The sequence below is a fragment of the Balaenoptera physalus genome (assembly GCF_965194825.1).
Source record: "Balaenoptera physalus genome assembly, chromosome: 2".
NCBI lineage: Eukaryota > Metazoa > Chordata > Mammalia > Artiodactyla > Balaenopteridae > Balaenoptera > Balaenoptera physalus.
This window is the reverse complement of record NC_138883.1, coordinates 171,876,226-171,895,123: the sequence shown is the minus strand read 5'-3', so window position 1 is coordinate 171,895,123 and position 18,898 is coordinate 171,876,226. Positions and strand designations below refer to the sequence as shown.

At 45.9% G+C, this 18,898-nt stretch overlaps 1 protein-coding gene across 10 annotated transcripts in view; it reads left to right on the top strand.

Moving 5' to 3' along the window:
- FRMD4A (FERM domain containing 4A) overlaps positions 1-18,898 on the top strand; it is a 466,908-nt gene that overhangs the window by 339,982 nt on the left and 108,028 nt on the right. For all 10 annotated transcript variants that reach the window (XR_014261317.1, XR_014261318.1, XM_082452755.1 and 7 more), the window contains one exon: positions 5,144-5,228. Coding sequence is in view for 7 of the 10 variants with exons in the window: in XM_082452755.1 (XP_082308881.1) it covers positions 5,144-5,228 (85 nt within the window). In the remaining 3 variants the exon portion in view is untranslated. The remainder of the gene's footprint in view (positions 1-5,143; positions 5,229-18,898) is intronic.

Genomic DNA, 18,898 nt, shown 5'->3' with positions numbered 1-18,898 from the left:
GCTGATGTCATCTTGCTGGATGGTGTTCAGTCTGTGTTCAGTCTGCCGCCCCCTGAGACTTCTACACGTTAAAGGGGACCAGACTCCCCAAGGCTTCAGAGCCTTCAGTGTTTAATATGCTCAAACCTATAATAGCATAGCACATATTTATTCCTACTTAGACCTTCTGATAATATATCCTCAGATTAGCATCATCTGGGTCAGGTTGGGTGTGGCATCAGTCATGGTACTGAGCCAGCTTTGCCCTTGGCCTAGAGCACCATTTCCTTTGACTCAAAAAGAAGCCCTAAGGGACTTCCCTGGTGGTCCAGTGGTTAAGATTCCGTGCTCCCAATGCAGGGGACCCAGGTTCGATCCCTGGTCAGGGAACTAGATCCCACATGCCACAACTAAGAGCCCACATGCTGCAACTAAAAGAACCTGCATGCCACAACTAAAGATCCCACATGCCACAACTAAAGATCCCACATGCCTCAACTAAAGATCCTGCATGCCACAACTAAGACCCAGCATAGCCAAATAAATAAATATTAAAAAAAAAAAAAAAAGAAGAAGAAGCCCTAAGATTCAGTCCTACTGGGAATTCCCTGGCAGTCCAGTGGTTAGGGTTTCACGCTTTCACTGCTCAGGGCCCGGGTTCAGTCCCCATTCAGGGAACTAAGATCCCACAAGCTGTGCGGCATGGCCAAAAAAAAAAAAAAAAAGATTCAGTCCTACTAAATATGCTGAAGGGCCTGTTTTAAATTGTAGGTTTTATTAGTATTCAGGTACTTGGGGCCAACAGATCAGGAGATGACTGCCATTGAAAAGAGAGATTGCTACTCGGTTCCCAAGAGGAGGGGGTACCCCATGCCAGGCAGGGCCACATGGGGAAGCACCAGGCTCGGCCAGGAGGCAGAGGGAGCGAGGGACCTGTGGGCACCAGCCTTTATTGTGGTTTCTGCAGGAAAGAATGGGTGAGGCAGGGTAAGCATGCTTAGGATTGGCTAGCTTGAATAATTTCAGCAGGCTTTGGGGCATGTTACAACTGTCCCAAGTTATCCAGCTGCTGGCCCTGGGATGATTAAGGCAGGTGGATAGCGGCCTGGAATGTGAAATCCCCATAGGGGAGGCGAGGAAGTGTACGTGGGCGCTGGATTGGCCGGTCTGCCTGCAAAAGGTGTGCTCACAGGTGAATCCTTTACCATCTTTAGGAATTGGCTAGGCCTGGGAGGGGCCATCCCTCCAGGGCCAGCAAGGCCCCAGACGTCAAAGCATCCAAAACACATAGTTAATACAGAATCGGACTTGGAATTGTCCACACAGACCCTCTGAACCTACGAGACATCATTCATTTCCTTAGGTTTACCCAGAGACCTGGAATTTTCTTTGTGAACCGGGTCTTTGAGGAAGCCCTCTGCGCTGGTAGGTAAGCAAATGCAACATCGCCACCTACTGCCCAAAGGGAGGACCTTTGACCAGGCTCTCAGGAAAATCCAAAGAAACAGAACTGGCATCAAGACTTTGAACACACACTGTCAACCCTCCCCATTTCCCTAGAAGTGTCTTCTCCGGTAGTGTGCGCTGGGCCTCGGTGTGGGATTGAGACGTCTGAGGTCTGTTTTTCTCTGGGCACTTTTTACTCACTTGCTCCCTAGCGCAGATGGAAAGTTCGGGATGAATTAAATATCCAGGGTTACAGAACAATAATATGACAGGCCTGGAACTCACAGGATTTCCCAGGCTGTTTCTTGGTGATAAAGGTTAACAGGAAACTGCTTTCCAGTTTCTTTCAAAAGGAGGTGATTTTTTTTCCCGTCCATCTCAGAATATGCTTGTTATTTCCTCCACCTTCCTGTCTCTTGTGCAGCCAGGGAACAAAATACTGTCTCAAAAGGCATAGAATTTGCCATCTCGCTTCAGTTTTCCATTATTAGAGAGTTGGAAAAGGAAGTATTACTTTTTTTTCTTAATATGCTGTTGAGGAGAAAATGGGGGGCAGGGGGGCAGAATGTCTTCGCTCCTTAATTCTCAAGAATTGAAGCAAATGGGATCAAGATGTAAGGCATGGCTTTGAAAAAATTGAGTTATTTCAGACCCAACAGCTTTAGACTCAGAATTATTATTCCAGAGCTAAGGTCACTGACTGGCAAACTCTAGAAGCCTCTGCTGTTCTTCTGGCTCTAGGATTGAAAGTCATCAGCAGCCCTGCGTGAGCAGCTTTCCATGTTCACAGTGAAAGAAGGGGCAGAGGGACCGGGGCTGGGCTTGGAGTATAAGACCCCCAATCACAAATGGTCTGGGAAATCATTTATTATTTTTTTCTCCCTCCTGCATTGTCTTCATCGCCCATTTCACTGTCCAGTAAGAACTCCTACCAACGGTGTGTGGAGGGGAGAACAGTTGAAAGCGTCTTTCATTCATAGAACCTTAAATGTTGGTGCCAGGCTCTGGATTAGTGCTGGGGATGCAAAAATGAATGAGATTTGGTCCCAGGCCTCCAGGAGTTAGCAGCCTACTAAGAAGGCATCTCAGGGAACAGAAAATCACGGGACCACGGGGCCACGGGGCCACACAATAAGCAGAGGGAGTCACCGGAGCCCAGGAGAGGAGGTCTTCTGTGGGGACCGTCCGCAGAGTCAGTGAAAACTTGTGGTGACCCTGAGTGAGGCTGAAGGGAGCAGGAGTGAGCTGGGGTGTGCAGGAGGATGGTTCTGGAAGTGAGAGGAATAGCTCGGACACAGGCACAGAAGCAAGATTGATGTGTAATAGGCCACGCCTGCAGGTCACCCAGCTGAGCTGGCTTTGCTCTGACCCACCCAGAGCCCCATCCTGAGCCTCTTGTCACCCTTTCCCCCTCCCCTCCTCTGCTTCCTTTCCCTTCCCTTCCATCTGTCTGCCTTCCTTCCCTCCTTCTGATTTTGCTATTCTGACTACCCCTTGCCAAAAACTTTACAACGGATGTAGACTTTTTAATTACATCAAATTTAACTTACAGTCGGTTCTCCATATCCACAGATCAGATGTGAAACCCGCGGATATGTACTGACTGTATTGCACCATTTTATTTACTTTTTTAAACTTTGTTTGTTTTAATTTATTTATTTTTGGCTGCGTTGGGTCTTCGTTGCTTCGCACGGGCTTTCTCTAGTTGCAGTGAGCGGGGGCTACTCTTCGTTGCGGTGCACGGGCTTCTCATTGCGGTGGCTCCTCTCGTTGTGGAGCACGGTTTCTAGGCGCGTGGGCTCCGTAGTTGTGGCTCACGGGCTCTAGAGCGCAGGCTCAGTAGTTGTGGTGCACAGGCTTAGTTGCTCTGCAGCATGTGGGATCTTCCCGGACCAGGGCTCGAACCCGTGTCCCCTGCATTGGCAGGTGGATTCTTAACCACTGGACCACCAGGGAAGCCCTACTGCACCATTTCATATCAGGGACTTGAGCATCTGAGGATTTTGATATCCTGGGGGAGGGATGGGTCCTGGAACCAATCCCCTGTGGATACCAAGGGAAAACTGTGTTTTGCTTTGAGATGTAGAATTTGCTACTATATTTCACGTCTCCATTATTAGGGGAGTGAAAGTAGTACAGCTTTACAGTCCCTCTGAGATCACCTCAGACCCTTTATGGAGACCTCCATGACCTAGAATACTTGCTCCAAAAGCCGGGGGCAGGTGCTTTTTTTTTTTTTTTTTTTTTGATAGGGAAGGGGGTGATGGTAGAGATCAACCAGCCAACTCATTCCCAGGCTTTGCATGAATAAAAACTATATTGTAATTTCCAAAAATTTTGTAGACCCTCCATGATGGTAATTGTCAGACTAATATCTGTAGATTGAAAATATCTACTAATCTCTGAAGTTACTCTGGATTCAATTACAAATGTAAATGAACCTGTGTTGTATTCATCACGACAGCCTCTGCACACATCTGTAAAATGGTCAAAGAGGTTGTCTACTTAGTCTGTAGACAAGAGGCTGCAAACTGGGGGGCCACGGGCTTGCCCAAGCCTACACACACATTTTGCTTGCCTCCCAGTGTTGGTGTGTTGGTTTTGCTGTCGTTGTTGTTGTTTTAATCTGAGTTAGGTTCCAGTATTTGAAAGCAGCAGACTTCTTAGGTGGGGAACTGCTGACCACGTCCTGCTGTCTTTTACAGACTGGCAAGCAGAAGCCCAGCAAGGTTATGGGACTTGCCCTGAGTCACACAGCGCTGGGCCCAGATCACTGGGCTCTCGGCTTCCTCCCCAGGATTCTTTCCATCACATCGTAACGCTGTTCTGGATGATCATAGCACTTGTTGCTTCTCATTTCACCTCCTGCCCCCTCTTGGGGCCTCCAGTTCCCATGAGACAGGTACCCAGTGCCCTCCAGGGGTTGCCACCCCACTCAGAATCTCTTCCCCTCCAAGGCTCTGCGTGCCAGTCATTTCCTTCTCCCCTCTCATCACAACTCCCTCAGTGCAGCTGATCCTTAGACAAGTACAGGTGCCGTACCTAATTAAGGAATTGAATAAACTCCACAGTCGATGTGTAAAGGATCACTGAATGTAAACTTAAATAATTTCAGCATGTGTTGTCTTGAAAAAAATCCGTAAGTTTCATCTGGATAAAAAATCCAATTCTCATTTGGCTTCATGTGCATGAATATCACGGCTTTAAGAACACCAGCCACAGCTCTCTGGATGTGCAGATGTCAAAGCCCACCTTGCCATCTTCACGAAGATCTGTTGTCACCATCTCAAGGAGAAATAGGGCCCTTTTTTCAATTAAGCAGAAGAAATTATCTTTTAAAACTCCAGCTCAACAGTGATTAGGACAAAAAGTAATGCAGTGGAAACAAATGACATTATAAAAAAATTGGAAAGCAGGTAATGAAAAAGGAAGTAAATGGTCAAGTTCAAGTTTACTCTTAGAGGTTGATGGCAGGCCGGCTCTTTGCTATGAGAAGGACTGTCAGTCGTGATGGTCCTAACCCACGGTAAACGAACTTGAAAAGCACTGTTTTCTCCCAAAAAGGAATGGTGGAAGCAATAGATGATGCCTTTTTCTTTTGTTCCTGTTGGATTGGGAGTCCTTATCCTCAGGTCAAATCGTGTAACTTGGAGAACACTTGATTTTCTGCCTGATTGGTTGATGCTTCTGTAGTTCACTGGCAGTTTTTCTCTTCCAGGTTCTATATAGAGAGCATCTCATACCTAAAGGACAATGCCACCATAGAGCTCTTCTTCCTGAACGCCAAGTCCTGTATCTACAAGGTAAGAACTTCTTCCTGTTCAGAGTTTTCCGTTGAAATCTGAAAGTCTCCTTTGAAGCTGGGAATCCCAACTTGCTGCCTCTAATGCGATTTTATTGATTAGTAGAAGTAATTTATAAATTGTTGACTATAAATAAATGAGAACTCCGTGGAGCTAAAGCTATCGGGTGTTCATAACGTGACTACTTCCAATCCCGTCACTGTGTTGTAGCTCCCTGGAGGTGTTCCTTAGCTTGATTTTAGGGGGTCTCCTGAACTTGGCAACTGTGGCCAAGAGAGGGAAACCCAGACCAATGTGACAAATGCACTAGGTCTCACAATTATAAATGAACCTCTTATGACCAAATGCATGTATATTTGATCATTTTTGGATGTTCTGGAAGTATCTCTCAAAAGGATGCTATTGGCACTTTGGGTGAGACAATTTTTAATTTTTTTTATTGAAGTATAGTTGATTTACAATGTGTTAATTTTTGCTGTACAGCAAAGTGATTCAGTTATACATGTATATACATTCTTTTTCATATTCTTTTCCATGATGGTGTATCCCAGGATACTGAATATAGTTCCCTGTGCTGCACAGTAGGACCTTGTTGTTTATCCATCCTATGGATACTAGTTTGCATCCGATAATCCCAAGCTCTTACTCCACCCCTCCCCCACCCCCTCCCCCACCCCCCTCCCCCTTGGCAACCACAAGTCTATTCTCTATGGGGTGGGACAGTTTTTTTACCATGATAAAAGTTACCATGGTCTCCATTGATAAGTGTACAGTTCAGTCGTATTAAGTACGTTTACCTTGTTTTACAGCCATCATCACATCCATCCACAGAACTATTCATCATACAGAACTGAACCTCTGTACCCCTTAAACAGTAACTCCCCATCCTCCCCACCGCCAGCCTCTGGCAGCCTCCATTCTATTTTCTGTCTTTATGAACTTGACTACTCTGGGTACCTCATGTGAGTGGAATCACGCGGTATTTGTCCTGTTGTGACTGGCTTACTTGACTTAGCATAATGTCCTCAGAGTTCATCCATGTTGTAGCCGGTGTCAGAATCTCCTTCCTTTTTATGGCTAATATTCCATTGTATGCAGTTACCACGTTTTGTTTATTCATCCACCAGTCAATGGACACTTCTGTAGCTTCCACCTTTTGGCTGTAGTGAATAATGCTGCTGTGAACGTGGGTTTATAAATATCTGTTCAAGTCCCTGCTTTCAGTTGTTTTGGGTGAATACCCAGAAGTGGGATGGCTGGATCATATGGTAATTCTCTTTTTCGTTTTCTGAGGAGCTGCCATCCTGCTTTCCATAACGACTGCACCATTTCATATTCCGACCAGCAGTGTGGAAAGGTTCCATTCTGCACATCCTTACCCTCACTTGTTATTTTCTGGGGTTTTGTTTTTGTTTTTTTTTAATAACAGCCAGCCTAGGAATTCCCTGGCAGTCCAGTGGTTAGGACTCTGTGCTTTCACTGCTGAGGGCGCTGCTTCAATCCCTGGTCGGGGAATTATGATCCTGCAAGTTGCACAGCGCAGCCAAAAAATAAGTAAATAAATGATAGCCATCCTAGTGGTATTAGGCGGTATCTCACTGTGGTTGTGGTTTGCTTTTCCCTGACGATTAGCGATGTTGAGCATCTTTTCGTATGCTCTTTGGCCATTTGTACATCTTCTTCACGGACACGTCTATTCAAGGGACAGTTCTTAATTGAGTGGGACAGTCCCTTGCATTCCGTTCCCCCATATGCTTGTAGTGTTTCCTGTCATTGGACAACCGCAAACGCCCGCAGAATCCAGCACACACCCCGTCCCGGGGGAGAGGGGCTTGCAGAATACCGCTCCCCACCCTGGGTTGAGACCCATAACTAGGAGAATGTATTTAAAGTAAACACCCACTCTGCACCCACCCCCCCAACACGCCCCCTCCTGTCTCAGGAGTGCAGCCTTAGGTCAGCTCATTGATGACCAGGGAGAAGGACGGCTGATACTTAACGCCCATGGCGCCGTGGCGGGCTTGGTGCTGAGTGCTTTCTGTAAGTTGCGTGGCTGCATGTTTGCACCATCTCTGAGATGAAGACTGTTCTTTATCTTAGTTTTCCCTGTGAAAAAGGGGAGGCGCAGGGTGGTTACGAGATTCACCCGGGGCTGCATATCTGCTGAATGGCAGAGTCAGTCAGGGCTGAAGTTGGCAGCCTGATTCCAGATCACAGATCTCACCCACTGGGCTGCCCTGTGCCCTGGAGGGCAGACTCTCCTTAGAGAGCTTCAAAGCCAAGTACACCTGTTGTAACATGGTCAATGGCTGTATTCAGAGGACATCCCGCTGCCTGTATTTTCCTGTTTAACTAAACCTGGTTTGGAGGGATTGCAACAACTGACTACACATTAAAGCACACACACAGGTGAAGCGGTCTGTCGGCCATCACTTTTCCTTCTGGAAGTTCTTCAGCACATCACTGCACAGAATAGTTCCACTGAATGCAAATGTTCAAAATCATGGAGGGCGTGGTAGTGATCAAATTCAGTTCTGTGAAAGAACCTCGCTTGGTGACAGCTGCTGAACCAAGACTTAACCTGGGCTCAAGCCCAGAGTGCTCAGATTACAGTATTTGGGGGTTTTGCTGAATGGAAGAACAAAGATGCTGCATGTAGTTCCAGGGACTTGCAAATGTCTTCCTCTCTCTAAACGCTCATTTTCTCATTATAAAGTGGAAATAATAATACCAGTCTTACGTACCTCATAGGTGGCAAGTGTCTCTGATGGTGTTTGTTTAATCCATGTGAAAGCACTTTGGAAGAATTCAGGAATAAAAAGTGAGGACTGTCCACCAGGGGGCAGACTTGGGCAATAAATGCCTGGGAAGTTGCTGATGGGGTGAAATCGCCCTCAACCCCAGCAAGTAAAAAGTTGCCCCAAACTGTGCTTATACAGACCCCTGGGTTAAGGGAGCAGACATGGTTTTTCTCGGAGTTGTTCAGTTCAGTCTAGTCACAGATGCTAAGCTGAAGGTGAAGATTTCAGTGCTTCTGAACATAATGATCACAGAGGACTCTGGGATTAATGGGAAATTAAAAAAAAAAAATCCCCAGAACTAAAGAGGTGATGCATTCGGAGCCAGCCACATTGAGGGTCCAGGTGCCCACAGCCATCAGCCTGCCTGCTGACCTGGGTGGTGTGTGCCCTTCTAGAACCCCAGCTGTCTCTTCTCAGCATCTGTCCTGGAGCTTAGTGAGTCGCGTCAGTGAGCCCGAGATGGCTCTTCTGAAGGTTACATAGGAGACAGAATCGCGTCACAAGGCCACCCGTCTCCTTCCCGTCATCAAAATAATATTTTCATTTGCATAAGTTGACACTTATAGAGTCTATAAAAATTGTTTCACTTATCTTACATTTTTTGAGGCTCATGAGTGGGATGGAATCGTCATCTTTACTGAGGGAGGAAACCGATGCTGGAGAGATTTAGTAACTTAGTGAAAGACAAGGAACCAGAAGTGGTGGAACAGGCTTGGCACAGTTGTAAATATGTAAAGATGGCGGAAGGCCCTGGAGCAGAATGATTGTGATTAGGGGTTTAGACTCCGTGGCTCATAGACTTGGGTTCCCTTCCTACCTCTGCCTCTTAGCAACTGCAATAAATGTGGACACCTTCTGTGACGTCTCCAAGCTTAATTTTCTTCTTCGGTTGAACAAGGATATTAAAAGACCCAACCCACCACCTTCCTGGGGAGATGAAGCGAGATAGACGTGAAGGTGGTTAGCACCCAACCAGGCACGTTATTAGCTCCCGCTGAGATAGAATTGCTTACTTGGAATCAGATCTGAGTTCATCTTGGCTGCAATTTTCTGTGTGCTGCCCACACTGCCCTCTGGCACTTTGGAGGCCTCAATGGACCTGAGAGTGGTGCCAGACACGTAACCGGTAGTTGATGCTGATACCAGCTGACCCAGCACCCTCCCTGTGTCTTGGGGAGCGATTCCTACAACGTACTAGAATCTAAGTTGTTCAGATACCATAAGCTGTTTATTCCTGCTTCCTCCAAGTCCTTATTTTATTCGCTTTTTTTAACGCATTCACATTTATTTTTATCTAAGTAATATATGCCATGGTTTAGAAGCCACATGGCTCTAGGAGGCTGTTTATGAAAAAGAGCCCATCTCACCCCTCCCTGCCCACCCCCCCACAACTCCTGCCACTTCCAGCAATTTTAGCTGTTTCTTCTGGTATTTGCCTCTCTCTGTTTCTAAATAATGGGCACAGGGTGTTATTCCTTGATTTATCCATTTTTGATGTACTGAATTCCTCGTAAGGTAGGTGAGGATTGAGGTCTCCTATGCAACCACCCACACTTTCCTTTTCCCATTTTCCCAGTATGGTGATAGCACAGTTCTGGGCAAAAGCCATACCCATCAGCATTACATTATTATGACTAATCCAAGTAGCCTCCTAAGGTTGTGATTCCTTTTTTAGACAACCAGTTATTTTACCTAAAGGTAATAATAATTGCCTTGCTGTTACTTGTTTTAGTTTCTATGTACCCATCATTTTTTTTCCAAAAGCTACAGGTTCCCAAATGTCTACCGACGTCAATTTGCATATGCATCAGATAATTCATCCATTCCTCTCTTTAGCTTGGTTTTTGTTGCTGCTGCCTTTGTTGTTTTTCCAGGCACCTCCCTTTTAGAGTCCTGTGTCCTTCTGTTCCTGTCTGGACATGGCCTCATTCATAGACCTCAGCCCAAGGTGCCCCTTTCCTGTCCCGTCTTCCCTTCACCCCCAGCTCTGGATTGGGTGCTTTGCTTCCTGGATCCCGAGTCTTCCTGTGTTTTGTTTTACACCACTGTTTCACTGGAGAACATCCTGCAGTAATCCAGAGAAACCGTATATGAGAAGTAAACTGTTTGGGTCCTTGCATATCTGAAAAAGCCTTTGCTCTACTTTTATATCTGGTTAATAGTTTGAATGGATGTGGAAATACAGAATGACTTCTCTTGGAATGTCAAAGGTGTTGCCTCAGAGTCTTTGAGAGTTGCTCTGGTGAAGTCTGTAGTCCCTACACTGTATGTGGGCTCTCCCCACCTCCATGACCACCTACGGGATCTTTTAGGATTTCTTCTTTATTTCTCTTCATCTGAAGTTGCAGGATGGTGCGCCCTAAAGTAGGTCTTTGTAAGCCCACTATGTTGTGTATTCAGTGGGCACTTACAGTCTGGACATTCGTATTCTTCAGTTCTGGGAGGTTTTTTGTATTGTTTCTTTAGTGATGTCTCTCTGTTTCCTCTGTGCTCTCCTTCTGGAGCTCCTGTTAATCAGATGCCGGGCACAGCCTCCTGCTTCGATATCTGGTTTCTCCTATTTTCCATCTTTGTCATTTTGTTCTACTTTCTAGAAGATTTCCTCAATATTATCTTTAATCTCCTCTATTGACTTTTTAACCTTTGCCATCATGTTTTGAATTTCTCAGACTTCCTTCATATTATCTGATTTTTCTTTATATACATGTAATCCTATTATTGTCTTTGAGCCTAATATCCTCTTATCACTCCAGTAATATTAATTATCATGCATGTTCTGTTTCCTTTGTGTTTCTTTCCAGTTCTTTCTTTTCTGTTTATTTATTTTGGTCTCTGTCTTTCATGTAGGAGGCTTTCCATCCGTATTTAAGAGTGAAGCACTCAAAAGCTCCAAGTGCCCAGGTGGGGGTGGTCCTCTGTGGCTGTCCCTGTGGAGTGTCCCAGTGGCAAGCTGTTTCTTTCAGTGGGAACCCCAAGTATCAGTGCTTGGTGACTTTTCTCTTGGCTCTTCGTTGTCTCCAGAGGATGTAATGTCTACTTCCCTCCTGGGATGTCTCCTCCCACTTCAGGGTCTTGGGGACGGAGTGACCTCCATTGGGGTGTAAGCCCCCTTTTTAATCCCTGAGCTCTCGGTCTACTTCATCCTAGCTTCCTACGCATCATCTTCTCCAGAGAGCAGACCTCTGATCTCTTCAACAGCACAAAAGCGAGGAAAGGTGTTTTGCTTTGTTCATTTGTTTTGTCATTTTCCCCAAACCACGAATGCCAGCTCTCACTTTCCACTCTTCACCAGAAGACAGAAAGCAGAACTGCAGTGGATTTCTCTCTCACTTCTCCTTGCTTGACAATCCCCCTATTTTCTACCAAAAGAGTGGGAAATTACAGTCATAATCTGTCCAAGATGCAGAAAGTTAGAATCTGGTCAGGAACGAGCCGGGCTCTACTCGTCTCCTTTAAGTGGAGCAGGAGGAGGTATCAAAAGGGGTCGTCGACACCCCACGTGGCCGCTGCCTTCACCAACATTTCTGTTGTGTTTCGACTCATTCAGGGGACGGGGGGGGTGATGGAAAGGAAACTTATGACCAAGGGATGGATGAAACTCATTGAGAAATGTGTGTCTAGTTCCGAGGAAGACTCCCATGGGAAGTGAGCCTGGGATGATGTGTGCTTCCTGGGAAGTGACATGGGAAAGCAGAGCTCTCCTGCCAAGTTTTCCATCTGGCCGTTTCTCTCTTGGGATGTGGCTTCCTCTGTCAACTGGAGAAGGCCCATCAGTCAGCCCCGTGGGGGGCAGTGGACTTGCTACGCTGGAGGGGGTGCTGGGGTGGGCGTGGACCCTAATCTCAGCACTTCCACCACCTTCAGGACTGACTCCTGCCTGCTCAGACTTCTCCACCGGCAAAGTGAGCTTGCTGTCAAAATTAGGCACCACAATAATTTTCAAGAGCTCTGCGGACAACAAGTGCTAGGTCATAAAACGTCAAAATGTTTTTTTTTAATTTTTAAAAAGAAGGATTCTCTTAGATGATAGATCTTAAAGTTATAAGGGAAACATAGAATTCTGAAATCCAGCTTCCAGTCATCTTCAGAGGCGTACCTTCCGAGAGATAAGAAAAGAGGCTCCCGGGACTTCCCTGGTGGCGCAGTGGTTAAGAATCCGCCTGCCAATGCAGGGGACAGGGGTTCGAGCCCTGGTCCGGGACAATCCCACATGCCGGGGAGCAACTAAGCCCGCGCGCCACAACTACTGAAGCCCGCGTGCCTAGAGCCCATGCTCCGCAACAAGAGAAGCCACAGCAATGAGAAGCCCACGCACTGCAACCAAGAGTAGCGCCACAACTAGAGAAAGGCCACGCACAGCAACGAAGACCCAATGCAGCCATAAATGAATGAATGAATGAATGAATGACAGAAAAGAGGCCCCCAGGCTGAAGGACCTTCCACTGCTATTCAGCTCCTCAGAGGAGCAATTTGATCTTTAGATGATTTAAGTTGGGTGAAGTAAGGGACTGGTCAAAATAACTAGCAGCTGCCCTGTTATGAATCTCACGTTTGAACGGAAGGGGTTGACCATCCACTCTTTATATACATCCATCACATTTAAATGCTTGATCTCAAAATTTATCTTGTCCGAAATGATGACCAAAGAAACAGGGCCCGTGGTCACCATCTGAAGATGCACAGAAATATGTCTCCTGGGTTGGAGGAGAAGTTGGCACCAGCATTTTTCTGAGTGAATTTTGACGATCACCTTCCACTGACCTCTCACTAAACAAGGCGCATAGTCAATGCTCAGTAAATTGTTTTTAATGGCTTCGTTTCCAATCCCAGGGAGAAAGGATTTGCATATTTCCTAGGAAATTACCAAGTTTGGAGCCTACATGTACCCACTGAGAGCAGATCATGTCAGAAAAACAAACAAACTTAAAATTCCTCCTTTCTGTGCGCTGGGGGGGGTCTTGTCCAGCCTTCTGTGCCTAGACGTCCCCATTGAACTAAGAGCGTCACATGTGATTGAAGTTCAAACAGTCATCCCTGGGCCAAGTTTGCTGCTTTGGTCTAAATACCATCACTCTTGCTGAAATTAAAATAAGCAATCTTTATCCAAGATCTTCCAAGAGATTTGCTAATGAGCAGAGGATATCTCATCTGAAGATGAGAGAAACAAAAGCCCAGAATCAAGTCCCACAGGACAAAGGAACCAACATAAACATTTGTCTCAGACTCACAGAATCCTGGTCCTTATCTCGTAGGTGGAGGGTTGCCAGCTTGGTGTGTGTGCTCACATGACAGAGAGAGGAAGGAAGGGAAGGAGGACAGAGAGGGACTTCCATCTTCAACCCTCTAGAAATAAACGTACGCAGACCCATGATCTGGGCTGTGCCCGTGGCCTCTACAGGAGAGATTCCTCAGGATCGTGAAATGGACTCTATGCAGTGGACAGCGGGAGAAATACCCGGGCCACCGAGAGAGAGAGTGCCCCAGACAAACATGTGCCCCAGAGAAACATGAAGGGACTTGACTGATGAAAAACCAGCAAAGGGCTCAGAGAGGAATTGTGCAAGATCACATCAGTCTCATCCTGCTCCTCAGCCCCTGATGGCCTGGGGGCACCTTCCCGTAGCCACTGTAGGTTGTGCAGTGAGACAGGGCGTCACATGGGCTCAACGAGGCTGAATGTGGGTGTCAGGACCCACTGGGATGGTATACGTGGTGACCGATACACACACACATGTAGACACACACACAATGCTGCCCACCTCTTTAAAAAATAAGTCTTACTAAAGAGTCCAACAACCATTATGGAGAACAGTATGGAGGTTCCTTAAAAAACTAAAAATAGAACTACCGTATGATCCAGCAATCCCACTCTTGGGCATATATCCAGAGAAAACTCTAATTCAAAAAGATACATGGACTTCCCTGCTGGCACAGTGGTTAGAAATCTGCCTGCCAATGCAGGGGACACAGGTTCGAGCCCTGGTCTGGGAAGATCCCACATGCCACGGAGCAGCTAAGCCTGTGCACCACAACTACTGAGCCTGCGCTCTAGAGCCCACAAGCCACAACTACCACAGCCTGTGCGCCTAGAGCCCATGCTCCGCAACAAGAGAAGCCACCTCAATGAGAAGCCTGTGCACTGCAACAAAGAGTAGCCCCCGCTCGCCGCAACTAGAGAGAGCCCGCGTGCAGCAGCAAAGACCGACCTAACGCAGCCAAAAAAAAAAAAAAAAAGATACATGCACCCCTATGTTCATTGCAGCACTATTTACAATAGCCAAGACATGGAAGCAACCTAAATGTTCATCGACAGATGAATGGATAAAGAAGATGTGGTACGTGTATACAATGGAATATTACTCAGCCATAAAGAAGAATGAAATAATGCCATGTGCAGCAACATGGATGGACCTAGAGATTATCATACTAAGTGAAGTAAGTCAGACAAAGATGAATACCATGTGATATCACTTATCTGTGGAATCTAAAATAATGATACAAACGAACTTATTTACAAAACAGAAATAAAGTCACATACATAGAAAAGAAACTTATGGTTACCGGGGGGAAAAAAGGGGGGAGGAATAAATTGGGAGATTGGGATTGACATATACACACTACTATATATAAAATAGATAAGCAACAAGGACCTACTGTATAGCACAGGGAACTCTATTCAATACTTTGTAATGACCTATATGGGAAAAGAATCTAAAAAAGAGTGGATATATGTATATGTATAACTTCTGTACAGCAGAAGTTAACACAACATTGTAAATCAACTATAGCCCAATAAAAAGGTTTTTAAAAAATAAAATAAAGTGTAAAAAAAAATAAAAAAGATTGCAATAAATGCTATAAAATGCTGAAGAACAGACAAAATTGTGGAGTTCAGATGATTCAGAAATACCAGTAAGTGAAAATAAATAATGCAGACCCGATATTTGTAGTGAGTCTCAGAGTTTCCAAATCACCTCTACATTTCCGCCCCACCAGACTCAATACAATAATTGGAAAAGAAATTGTTCTCCCCATTCTACTGACAAGGAAAATGAAACTCAAAGAGGTCCAGGGATGTATTTATTCAATGCCCCGGAGTAGAAATGGTCTTCAAGAGAATGGCAAGAAACCATCCTCTTCAGGCGTTTTGTGGGTACAAAGAAAGATGGTTACAGTGGGTGAGGATTTACCAGGAAAACCATCGGGCAGCCCTGAAGGTCGTTCTGCTTGGACTTGGCAAAGGTCGTTCTCATTGAAATCTTTTCAACCTACCATGTGGTTGCTCATCGTCTTTCCTGTTATAAAGCTCTCATGAATCTTCCATGAAAGCTGGAGTTTCTCTCATTCCTGGCCAAGGAGGAAGGCTTTTCATTAAGCTTCTCAGTTGAGTCTGCAGACCACCACCAAGGCCCTCGGAGCGAGGGGGTCGTGACGAGTTCCTCCAGCTCTCAGGACTTTTGGAGGCCGTCCTTACACCTGTCACTGGGGATTCTCATGGGGCCTCTCTGGAACACTCAGAGACCCTCAGAATGGAAATCTTTTTGAGCATGTTGTTAACCGTGAGGCTGCTGATATATGACCTCAGGCCTCCTCCTTCAGCAACTTGTAGAACAATGCAGAGTGCCATCCTCCCCAGCCCTGTCTGAACACACACACACACACACACACACACACACACACACACACACACCCTGCAGAGAGTCACGTTTTGTCTGTCCATACCACGTGGCAAAAGATCAGAGAAAGCGGCACACGTGATTCAGTAGTAAGTAAAACAGATGTCCAGAGGACACGTGAACTCCGTGACATCACTTTCCCTTCCATCAGCATCCCCCTGTTACCCGTGAGTCTCAGGAGAAAATGACTCCATGCCAGCCAGACCACCCTAGATTCCCAAGGAAGACTCCAGCTCAGCAGACAGCCCTGCCGACACCCCTCCTCAAATGGCTGTCAGAGCACTGGGGGCACAGAGGAGTGTCCCACGTCCAGCCTGTGGGCGATGCCAGATGGGAAACACCCGTACGTCTTCCTTGAAGGGCCTTCTACTCCCCATCCTTCTCCATTTCATCCTCGGTCTGGGGAAAACCCAGTGCCCCAGGAAAGTAAGGGATTTTTGCATGCACTCTTTGTGATCTTGTTCAGTTTATTTGCTCTGCTTGAGCAGAAACACTTGAAAATAGCCACCTCTGCATTTGAGAGAAGCCAGATGAGAAAAAGGTGGAGTGATCTTTGGAATGTTATATGGTAGGCGGATCCCTGGAAACATCTATCCGCTCCTCCCCACGGGGACTCAGCTCTCAGGGTTTGAGGTACAACGGGAGGTGTGTGGTGTGGGCAGGAAATCTAGAGCTCTGTTCCATCGCAGGGGATAAAATCACCCGGGAGGACGAGGTGTAAAAGGGGGAAGGTATTGTAAACAGGAGACATCAGGGAATCAGGCAGAGGCTGCGAGATAGGAAAGCATTTTCTTCGCCATTAGGAGCATCTCTTCCCCCGCCCCCATCCCCGTTCCTAGATTGGGTCTTATAAACACCATTTAGACTCTGTACTGATTCCTCTGAGGACAGATGATGCCATGATTCTTGAACTCAATAAATACTAAATGGAAACGGTGAGAAGGAATACTGCAGCTCTCTTTCCCATCAGATTTTGCAAGAGTGGGGATGTCTGGGCCACCTCATTCTTCAATCCTTTTCCCTCTTACCGGTCACGTTCTGGCTCTCATTGTTTTTAATATCTTCACTGGGAGATGGTCAAGGTCAGAGAAGGTGGAAACTCACCCCAGTTAGAGGCACTAGTTCCCACTTACCCTGAGGACACATACGGTCGGTGAGAGAGAACTCGTATAAATCAGGTTCGATGTTTAAATGGGCATCTTTGGTAGCTTGATTCTGCATATTGGTACATTACAGTTAATGCTGCCATGCGATTAGCGTCTGACAGTCTCTCCTGGACCTGCAGAATGGACTGTGTAAAATCAAATCAAATAGAAAACGACCGCCCTCCGCCTTCCCCACTCCTGCCCCCCTTCCCAAAGGTATAGACGTTTCCCTTTAGCAGATGAGTCAAGTAATGAGCTAAAAACAATGTTCACACTTAACAGGGTTGTTCCCGATGGTTGGTTTTGAGTTGGCCTCTCCTGGGACGTTAACTATTAGCCACCGTTGACCGTTGCCTGCAACCTCGGTGTAAATGTTTGACGGAGTACGCTGACAAGTACACACCAGCGACTTCAGGAAGTCGACTGGTGGGAATGGAAAGGCACATAGTGCGAGTAGAAATGATCCATTGTGGAAACCCTGTACGGTGTTTCTGTTAAATCATTTGTCCACTGTTAAATGATTTACATTCTGATGGGACCTGGTAATCCCAGGACTGCAATTCCAAGCATTCCTGCACACTCCAGCACTGACAGTCTGTATCAATTACAGTGTCCGTAAAGCTCCTTCAGCTGGTTAAGCATAAAGAATTATTGTCCCCAATCCTTCCATGTCTCTCGTTAGTTCTCTCAGCCCGCGCTCCAAGGTGGTTCGGTGGCAAACGTTATTATCCATATTTGAAATTCCTAAGCTCGAAAGAGCCTGCAGGATATCCTTCCCTCGAAATACACAGGCTTGCTTCAATGCATTGTTTTGAATTACAGGGGCCACTTCTGGATCACACAAAAATAATTAGAAAATCTGTGAATCAGAGTTTGGTTTATACTTCGAAAAAAAAGTAACCCTTGTTTTGGCTAACTTTGATGCCACATGTGGTCCTGAGACCATGTTGGCTGAGACTGTGACCTGATTGGTTTGGGGGAGAGCACGCCCTCCAGAAGGTCAGACGCTGGACCAGAGGTTGGGGGTGCTTTCCAGCCCCATCACAGCCGCTAAAGCCTTGTGACTTTTGGGGGGTCCCTTGATGGTTTTTGGTTTCTGTTCTCAATGAAAGCAGGTGGCTGGGCTAGCTGAGGTCTAAGTCGGTGCTAGCTCTAATTTCTCGTGCTCCAGTCACTCACTGTAGGATCTAGTGGTATTAAGGAGAGAAAAGAAAGGTGGGCATTTCTAATTGTACTTGATAACAGAAGTACAACATCAATGAATTTGGTTATTCTTCTTGCGTGCTGGTGGACTCCAGGTTTCCCTTTGTCTTTAAGATCTGAACTGTAGATCAAATACAGTGTTGTGCACTTAAAATCTTGTTAGGAGGGTAGATCTCACGTTAAGTGTTCTTACCTCCCCCGGAGAAAAACACACAGAGGGACACAAGGAAACTTTTGGAGGTGATAGATGTTTATTACCTTGAACATGGTGATGGTATCACAGGTGTTTGCGTATGTCTGAACTAACACATTATATATATTAAGTGTGCAATTTCTTTCTGTATCTATTATACCTCAATCAAGCTGTTAGATAAAAGGAGATGTGGACTATATACATTTTGAAATATATATACATAGGAGTTTTTAAAAACCTACGAGAGGCTGATGTCCTTTTAAGACCATGTCCGTAGATCACAATTAAATATTTGGGGGAAGAACTAGAGAACACAGTATTTTTAAACTTGGATTCTCTAACAGTGCGGACCAGTAGAACTTTCTACAATGAGCGAAGTGCCCTGCATGTGCTCTGACATCATGGTAGCCAACAGCTACCTTGAAGTATTGAGTACATGAAAGAGATGTGGCTAGTGCAACTGGGGAATTATATTTTTCATCTTATTTAATTTTAAAAGAGTCACAATCCCACTGTAACCTTTTCTTCAATAAAGCCTTATTCCTGGTTCTGAAGTAGAGTTTAGAGAGAAAAATGCGTGTGGTTATCAAGTAACCTTACTCCACTGATTAATCAGGTTGACAGATTTGTAAAAAGCCGGGGACTGGCCCAT